The sequence below is a fragment of the Talpa occidentalis genome, unplaced genomic scaffold (assembly GCF_014898055.3).
Source record: "Talpa occidentalis isolate TD23 unplaced genomic scaffold, MPIMG_talOcc4v2.1 talOcc4.15, whole genome shotgun sequence".
In the NCBI taxonomy this organism is placed as follows: Eukaryota; Metazoa; Chordata; class Mammalia; order Eulipotyphla; family Talpidae; genus Talpa; species Talpa occidentalis.
Window position 1 is genome coordinate 65,582,716 of NW_023601543.1, and position 9,366 is coordinate 65,592,081.

Consider the following 9,366-nt stretch of genomic DNA (forward strand, 5'->3'; position numbering starts at 1 on the left):
TTCAGAGAAACAGTTGTTCCTATATCATTGCACGCTTCTTGTGTTGTGGGGAGGAGGTGACACAGGATCTCGCTGCTCCTCCACCTTGAACCTCTTTCTTGGATCCCATTTTTTAAAAAAAATCTTAGAATGGCTGAAGGGTTCTTTTGGTTGGTTTAGTATGTGTCCATTTGAAGTGAGGACTACTACTGCCATTTTGTTCTCTGCCTGCTTTGGCGGTCCATTGTTTCTTCCTGCTGTCTTTTTTTTATGTGTTGATGTCTCGTAGCAGTATGCTTGGGCTTCTTTATCATGATTACTACAGGTTTTCCCATTTTTTTGTTACCATAAAATATTTTAAACTATAATGACTTTAATAGAAAAACCTATTCAGCTCTCAGAAATGTCATGACCTATTTTTTCTGCTTTTCAAGCAAAAATGCATCGTGACTTTTCCGACAACAAAATAGTTTTTCTATTATAATTTTACACTCCCCCCCCCAATTGCTGTTACAATTTAAAATAATTTTTATAACAAATCATTGCAGGTATGGCCATTTTTTAACTTTTAGACTTATGTAAATTGTGTACTACTATTGGCATACATGTATTTAATTAGCATACTTTTACTTCCATTCAAAGAACTCCCTTTATCATATTTTTTTTTGCAAGGCAGACCTAAAGCAGAGGATGAATCCTTCAGCTTTTGTTTGTTTTTTTTTTTTTTTTTTTTTTTTTTTGGAAAAGTCTTCATCCTTACTTCTAAAGGACAGCTTCTCTGGAATACGGCAGCTCATTCTCTTCTGTCCTGAAAAGGTTTTCTTGAAAAATCAAATGATAGCTGTGTTCGGGTTCCTGTGTATATAATGAACATCTTCTTACTGCTTTTGACAATATAATTCCAATATGTGTCTCAGTGTAGTCTATTGGGTTTCACTCTATTTTGGGTCTCCTGGCTGTCTCTCTCTCTAGGTTTGAGAGGCTTTCAACCATTATTGCCTAAAGTATACTTTCTACCCTTTTCTCCTCGTAAAATTCCCCCATTCGAACATTGTTTCATCGTGTCCCCATAAGTCCCGGAGACTTTCTTCCCTCTTTACTTTTGCTGCTCTAACTGGGGAATTGCACGTCACCGATGCTTCTGCATAGTAAAGCCTGCTTTTGAAGCTGCTGATTAAATTTTTCAGTTTGCTTTCTTTCCCCCTACTCAGGTGTCCCCACAGACTTTCCTTCACCAATACGCCCATGCACCATCACCTCAGTCCCCTGTGCTCCTCCCTCCCTCCTTCAGTTCTAGGATTTGTTAGGGGTTTCTTTGAAATTCTTTCTCTTCTATTCTGCTAATTTTAGTTGCTCATGTTTTTATAATTCACTTTAAGAGGATTATTTTGAATTATTGTCTAATAGTTCCTATATTTCCATTTCTTTAGGATCAGTTACTAGAGATTTTAGTTTCCTTTGGTGGTTTTATATTCACTTGTTATTTTGTGACCCTTGATTCTTCACATTGGTATCTGCATATTTGATTAAGTGGTATCCTCTGCCAGATATTGGAGAATAACTCTCTCAATGGAAGCAAACCTATAGTGAACTCAGCTTTCTGGACACTTCTGGTAACATCCTTGAGCAGATGGGGACTGCTAGTAGGGTCTACTTGGGAGATGCAGTTGCTCAAGCTCTAATGTTGAGGGGATGTCCCACTGGCTGAGAACAGCCAGTTTGACTCCTGCCCAGGTGAGGCTGTAGGATGGGCTTTATTGTTGCCTTGATTGATCAGGCCTACTAGCAGTGGGTCAGCTCTGAATTAACTTTCCTGCCACAGTAGATAGGCCCTGCAGGGCACATAGTTTGTGGACTCAAATCAGGCAAGTGTGTGCACTGTGTATCCTGATCCGGTTGAAGTAGTGGCTTTTCCTATCAGCAGAGCAAAAACCACTAAAAGCCTTGCTCATAGGGCCACACAGCTTCCTGCATGCTGGTAAGGTTGCCTGTATCAGCATGAAGTGGGCCCATGAATTCATTTCAGGGTGCAGGGGGGAAGCAGCCCCAGGGCCATTAAGGCTCTTTGTGGTCTTGACTCAAAGTGGCCCTTGCTCCAAAGCTATCAGCCCTTCTTGGCAGAGCCAAGACTTACAACTAAGCTCTCCTGCCTAGGCTGGACCACACCAGGCTCCAGAGCCTGCAAAACTTTGCATTTAGGGGCCCAAGCCAGGCAGACCTGAACCCTGCTGAGTATCCTGTTCAGACTGTGCACCCAGTTGGGGCTGCTACTTGGGCTCTGGAGGTAGGAACTCTACCTGCCAAGATCCTAGTGCTAGAAGTGCATCCTTGCTTCTCTACCACTGATTCCCATGATGCATGTGTGGCAGAATCAGAGTAGGGGTTCCCACAAAGTGACCCACAATGCTGGGGGTGCTGGATGTCACTTTTTTGGTTCCTTTCCCACTGGAGGAACCTAGGCTCCAGGGAAACCTCTTGGTGTAATGAATGTTCCAACCTAGGAAGAGGGCAGTGCGGCCAGCAATAGCAGCTTCTTACCTTTCTAATCCAGCCTGTGGTGCAAGGGGCACTTCCGTCTCACTCCCAGGCTCTAGATGTTCTGCAGTCTTGTCCTTTAAGAGTTGCTAGTAGCTCTTGAGGGGGTGTGACGTCAGGAATGACCTACGTTGCCATCTTGGTGACCTCGCTCCAAAATATTTCACAGCAAGTCCAGAGGGCAGTGTGTATTCTGCCTCACATACGGCCCGCAGACATCTAAAACAAATCCAAAGATGGCAGTGAGCAGGCTTAGTTTTTTCCCACTGGGCTCTCTTGTCCATGTGTTTCATTTTTCCAATTTTCATCTAAACATCTTTATACTAAATTGTGGACTCAGCTCACTGGAGCAATATTTTCAAAGATGCAATGTGTACAAGAATAGTAAAGTTCAAGAAATAGTTAAAGCACATGTATACTTACATATACCTACAGCAAGGTTTTCTAAAGTTTTTTTTCTGTGGAATGTATGGGTAGATAAAGGTTATACTTTAATATATTGATAAACATTTCTGAGTAAATTAGTTTAAGAATGCCTTGTGACATTAATAATTTAGTACTGTGACTAAATCCCAAGGATAAAAGTATATATTTATATGTAGGATTTCCTCAACCCAATATGATAAATAATCCATTGGAAAAGTTTTATAAAGTCATCAATCTACAGAGAAGTATTTTGAAATACTGACTTGGTGAAGAACCTTTAAAGGGAAAAAGATTTCAAAACCCATTTGAATAAAAAGAAAAGGAATGTGATTTATAATACACTTCATATAAATTAAAGTTCAGATGCACAGAACACAACCTTAAATGCGCACATATTTTGGTAATGTATCAGCCCTTAGAAAGGTTGCCTGTGTGGTGGAAAGGACATGAACATAAGTGAACATTGAGGAGAAACTTCCACTAATTCAAAAAGCCCTAGAGACTGTAGTTCAATGTTACTAAACAGTACTGGTTGAACACACTACCAACTCTTTCAAAATGTGATTTTTTTTTTCCCATAGAGTACTGAGGATGCAAAGAAATATTTGACCTAATTACAGAATTTCATTTTATTTTTTTAAAGATTTATTTATGCATAGAAGAACTGAGGTACAGGCCAGAGGTGTGGGGTGTGAGAGGATTCACCAGAGACAGAGTGGGGAACAGAACAGGCAGATTGACTGAACTACACTGTTGAGGGCAGCAGGAGGCAAGTCAGGAGAGGTCTGCCTAGCTATTTGGGTAGCTCCCTGGCCTGGAATTGAACTCATGCTATAGTGGCTGTGGATAGCTCCATAGGTTGCGTCTTAACACCTTATGCCACCAGGGAGGCCCCTAATTACAGAATTTGAAAAAGAAAAAGCCCCTTATGCCTAGAGGAAGCAGCATAAACTTAAGTAAACTTGCATGTCTATGCTTTCAGTATCAAAAGCAGGAAAATCCTGGGGCCTCCCTGGTGGCGCAAGGGGTTAAGACACAGCACTGTGAAGCTGTCAGCAGCCACTGCGGCATGGCACGAGTTTGATCCCTGGCCAGGGAGGTGACCCACATGGTGCAGCAGACCTCTCCTGACTCGCCCGCTGCTCCCCTCAGCAGTGCATTTCAGTAGATCTGCCCCCCACTCTGTCTATGGTGAATCCTCTCAACCCCCCCACACCTCTGGTCTGTACCCCATCTCTTGTATGCATAAATAAATCAATCTTTAAAAAAGGCAGGAAAATCCAAAACCTCATTTCCAGAGTCATGTATTTAAACTGATCATTTTCTCCTTTTCAAGGTTGCAGGGATATATCTGTTTGGGAAAATCCAATGTTATCATAATTAAAAGAATATTTTTAAACAAACAAAATAATTTTAAACATCATTGTACTATTATATGTAAAATATTTTTGCAGTTTAAATTCTAATGAGGCAGAGTACAAAAACTATTACAATTAACCAAGTCAATATAGCTAGGGGTAGAGGCCAAGTTCAATCCTCTCTTCACTGTGTAGTCCTGAGCTGGCCACCCCATGGGCCAGAACTATAGATGCAGTACTATTATTATCACTTGGAACCAAATAATTCTTTGGTGGGGAGGGGGTATGCATGTTGGGCTGTTTAGCAGCATCCCTGCCCCTACTCACTAGAGACCAGGAGTGCCCATTGTGGGCGCTCAATCCCCCCATTGTGGTAATTAAAACATCTCTGAATGCCTCTATTGCTAACCATTGATCTAGTCCTAATGTGGCTGTGCAAACATTTCTATTCTACAGACTGGTTTGACTCCAAGCCAACACAAAATAACTTTAGACCCGCCTTGTAGCATACAGATAGCACGTGCATAGCAACACTGCTGGCCTCAGGTCTCCCTGACCATCGTCTAAAGCAGTGCTGTCACTAAGGGTCACTAAGGGTCCTGCTAATAATGCACACTCTGGGTCAGTAGGTTTGGGGTGGAGTGTGGGATGTGCCATCTCTAACAAGTCCCCATGTGTAGGGACCACAATTCTAGTAGCAGGAGAGTAAAGGATGACGCAGACAATGGTACTTAGCCTTTGCACAATGTGTCTCTCCTGGGCGTTGGATGATCACCAGAACTCCTGACGGTTGAGTTTGACCTCGTCTTCTCTTGACTCTGTCTTCCCTAGGCTGCTGTTACAAATCCCACTGTATTCCTTCAGCATGGTGCTAGTGGATAAGCATGGAACGGACAAGGAGCGCTATGTCTCCCTGGTGACGCCTCTGACTCTCTTCAACCTGATCGACACTTTCCCCTTGAGGAAAGAAGAGATGGTCCTGCAAGCAGAAATGGGCCAGACCTGTAATACCTGACGTGACGGTCCCTCCTCTTGGCGGTCGGTCTCCTCTTTCTACCAAGTGCTATATCCATGGAAAGGCCTTAAAAATATCCTCGATGTACAGATTTTTATTTGTAATTTTTAAAGTCTATTTTATTATGAGCTTTCTTTGCACTTAAAAATTAGCACATGCTTTTTGTACTCTGAAATGATACTTTTTAACTCTCTCCCCTTCATCATGGCTGGTTAATTTTGTAGAGAAATTAGAAACCACACCCATCAGCACCCTTTCCATGTGGTGTTCTGTGTCACACATAACTTTACTGTTTTTTTTATATGAAACTTTTTATAAAACCTAATAAAATATTTTGGAGCAAATTTATGAGAACTTTCTCAAACTCACTTTTTTTTTCGAGTAGCGGCCATCCTTGCTCATGTGGTCACTGGAATGCTTCTGGGTAGCTGAGTTCCAACTTGCAGGTGCTGGAGTTGTCAGCTCAGCTACAAGCTGAAAATGAAAGTGAAGCCTGTTATCACTTACTGTGACAGTGTACACAAGAGGCCAAGTCCGGAGGAAGGTCAGGTGGAGCACGGAAGACCCAGGCAGTCACACTGTTGAGGGAACCCCAAGCTCCAGCAGTTTTATGACCCTGATGTCAGGTAGGGGTGAGAAATAGAAAGGTTACCCCATACTGATTCCGAGTGGGGAAGAGTATCTTCGAGATTCTTCCCTTCTCCTATAATGAGGTCTCAGAAAATGAACCTGGAATGAAGGCAGCACCTGGGCTTTGAAACAAATACATTAAGTTCTCAACTAATGACATTCAGTTCTCAAACCATGGCTTTATATGCCATTTCCTTTAAAGAAAAGGAAACTTGGTTTCATTCAACATAGGCGGGGAGGTTTTCCTCATCTGCAATGAAATGAGGTTAAACCAAATATTACTCAGACCTGTACGTGAAGAAACATGGCTAGTGTCACGTGGGCCTACCAAATCCTTGACTGGAAGAAGTTGTGGAGATTGGACAGCAGTGACTGACCAAATCTGGATGGAAATGGCTGGTTTTTCCCATGAGACCTTGTGGGTAAAGCCTTTGGAATTACCTAAAGTGTTACCTAAATTTTAGGAATTACCTAAAAAATCAAATTGGTTTATAAACAGGCATTGGACTATCCCACTCACACCCTGAAATTCTCCCTGCCCTTTGAGTACCAGTTTGGCTCATCTATTCCCGAATAAGCAAAGTAACAAATAATGAAAAGCCCAAATTCCAACATACAAAGGTTTAAAACTGAAATCAAACCTGATACTTTTTTTAACATTAGGTGATGATTGCGAGTCTATGAATAACTGATTTTTTTTTTCACAAACCACACTAGATACCTCACTGACTTCTGTCTCCCTCAGATATATCAAACAAAGGTCAGTGGCATGTTTGGGAGGAGACTGTTATCCAGTGACCAGTTTAGAAGCCAAGAAAATTTCACAAGATGTTTGTGACAAATCATATCAGCCCACATTACAGCTCCGTCTGTGACAAGCCAGCCTGTGCCATCAACCCACAGCCTGGAGAGGGCCAACCATAAAGATAGGCTGATATCTAAGGAACCCCTGAAACCAGTCTTCCCGATGAACTGGCACATCACCCAACAAGCTACACAGACTACTTGAAGAATGCATGTACTGTGGTCATTTTTTAAAACACCCCGTACCAAATTTGTGGGTACTCTCCTGCTTAGATATTTTGGATGACCTAATAATTGACATAAGAGGTTAGCAAGAGAAGACCAACTTCAGGTGTTCATGGGGATCCACAGAATATGAACCAGTCATCTGGTCATTCCAGTGAGGTTAGTTTTTAGGAAAAGATAAAACATAAATACACCTTAGAAACAGTAGTCTAGGATGGTCTGTCACTTCCATGATCGCCATAGAGATTTAGTTCCTGTTTTTAGGGACCTAATTAGGGAAAAAAAAATCATTCTTAGATCTTTTGTATCTCAATTTCCTTCCATTTAAAATAATCAGCATGCCCCTTCAGCACATCATGGGGCAACCTGTCATCGGTCCCAATAGGGGCACTTCTAAAGATTAATTGGCTTTTTTTTTTTTTTTTTTTTTTATAGAGGCATGTTTTTTTTTTTTTTTTTTATTTATTTATTTGTTCGTTTGTTTCGTTTATACATGCACTGGGTACAGTCAGAAGCGCGGGAGGGTGAGAGAATTCACCAGAGCCAGAGCAGGGAGCAGAGCAGGCAGAAGGACCGAAGTACACTGCTGAGGGGAGCAGCGGGTGGCAGGAGAGGTCTGCGCACCATGTGGGACCCTCCTCTGGTGGCCGGGGAGCAGCCGGGAATCGAACCGGCGCTGCAGAGGCTGCGGGCAGCTTCGCAACCCAGCGCTCAACCGCTGCGCCACCGGGGAGGCCCTAAAGATTAATTGGCTTTATACAACTGGTTTCTCACTGCAACTTCTATAGGACTATTCTATCTACCTTCTGGACCGCATTAAAAAAAAAAAAACTCAGTTCTACCTACTCACGCTATTTTGTGGAGCAGAACTTGTGTGTGCGTAGTACAAGGATAGGCAGTTAAATTGGCTGAACTCAAAGTGAAAACAATAGATGGCAGCTGGAATAGCAGGTCAGTTATTTTAACGTTTGCTGGGCTGCTTGAAGTCTGCCCCGCCCCTGGCCTGCTCATGCATAATTTAGCAGTCAGTGAGAAGTTTATATGCAGAACCAAGGGCTCCCACTCTGCCCTCTCCTATCTGGGATTTCCCTCCTGAATTTTCTTTTTTTTTTTTTTTTTTTTTTTTTTTTTTATATAGAGGCATGTTTTCTTTCTTTCTTTCTTTATTTGTTTGTTTTTGTTTATACATGCACTGGGTACAGTCAGAAGCGCGGGAGGGTGAGAGAATTCACCAGAGCCAGAGCAGAGAACAGAACAGGCAGAAGGACCGAAGTACACTGCTGAGGGGAGCAGCGGGCGGCAGGAGAGGTCTGCGCGCCACGTGGGACCCTCCTCCGGTGGCCGGGGAGCAGCCGGGGATCGAACCGGCGCCGCAGAGGCCGCAGGCAGCTTTGCAACCCAGCGCTCAACCGCTGCGCCACCGGGGAGGCCCCTGAATTTTCAATTGCTGTGATTATAGCTACCCTCTCGTCTGGTTTGTAAACCTACGAAATTGCAGTTTTCTATGCACTTATCCCTTTCCCCAACTGCAACCTGATAGAAACATATAGGAAAAAACCAATCCTCATGACTCAGTTTATTTACCTTATTCAAGTGATGATCATCCTCTAGCACCTGCTTGCTTTTGTTCATTCTCCAACACCTTCAGGTAGCTTTTTATATTTCATTCTGATGCAGTTGTCTGTAAGAAGCTGGGCTCATAGGAGTTGCTTGGTCATTCATTATCAGAAGATTAGTGAGGGGTGAACCAAAAGGTGGAAGAGTCCAGGTCATTACCAGAGAACCACAGATTTCACTTCCATAAGCCTGCAACTCTGGGCTTTAGTTCAGATCGGTGGGGTGGATGAATGAGAAGAAAGGAAGTTAATGTTATTGAAAGCAAATTGAAGGAAAGATTAGTTTCCTGAATGCTGATGACTATGTTATTCACTTACTCTTACATCAAAAGTTACCCCAACTCTGAGAAGTGGGGAGCAGAAGCAGTATAGGGTCAGGATAATTCTGTGTGTCTACCCGGATCATTTCTAGGTTTGCCCGGGTGAAGCCAAAGGTGGAAGAACTAGGGTACTCCATACAGGCTGGGATCCCAGAAAGGACAACAGAGAAAGTGCTAGACAATACTCCCCCTTTCCCACACTTTAGAATCCGTGCTGGTGCCATGATGAGTTCCGATAGCAAATAAACTGCTGAATCTTAGATCTGGAACCTCAGACAGAAAGGATAACAGTGCTGGATCTCAAAAGAGCCAGCCCTCCTCCAGCACATTCCCCCAGCACAACCACAACAGTGGTTGGTACACTCCATGCAGCCCCCACTGAAACAACAGCTATACACTACCTATTCCGTTGTCTGAGTACCTTAGGCACCCAGTAGTAACCAATAAACAAAGCCACA

The 9,366-nt window shown here is 42.9% G+C and overlaps 1 protein-coding gene and 1 long non-coding RNA gene across 2 annotated transcripts in view; one reads left to right on the forward strand and one right to left on the reverse strand.

Annotated features, from left to right (window-relative positions):
* The window catches only part of SRPX (sushi repeat containing protein X-linked), a 111,880-nt gene extending 106,223 nt beyond the window's left edge, over nt 1-5,657 (forward strand). The window contains exon 10 of the mRNA XM_037512537.2: nt 5,130-5,657. Coding sequence (XP_037368434.1) covers nt 5,130-5,313 — 184 coding nt within the window. The 3' untranslated portion in view covers nt 5,314-5,657. The remainder of the gene's footprint in view (nt 1-5,129) is intronic.
* Nucleotides 5,658-5,688: 31 nt separating this feature from the next.
* On the reverse strand, nt 5,689-8,872 carry LOC129145885 (uncharacterized). The gene is made up of 3 exons (XR_008552021.1): nt 8,557-8,872; nt 7,167-7,240; nt 5,689-5,787 (listed from the first exon to the last, which is right to left on the reverse strand). It is a non-coding gene; the product is annotated as an uncharacterized LOC129145885 (long non-coding RNA).
* Between the last annotated feature and the right edge of the window lie 494 nt (nt 8,873-9,366).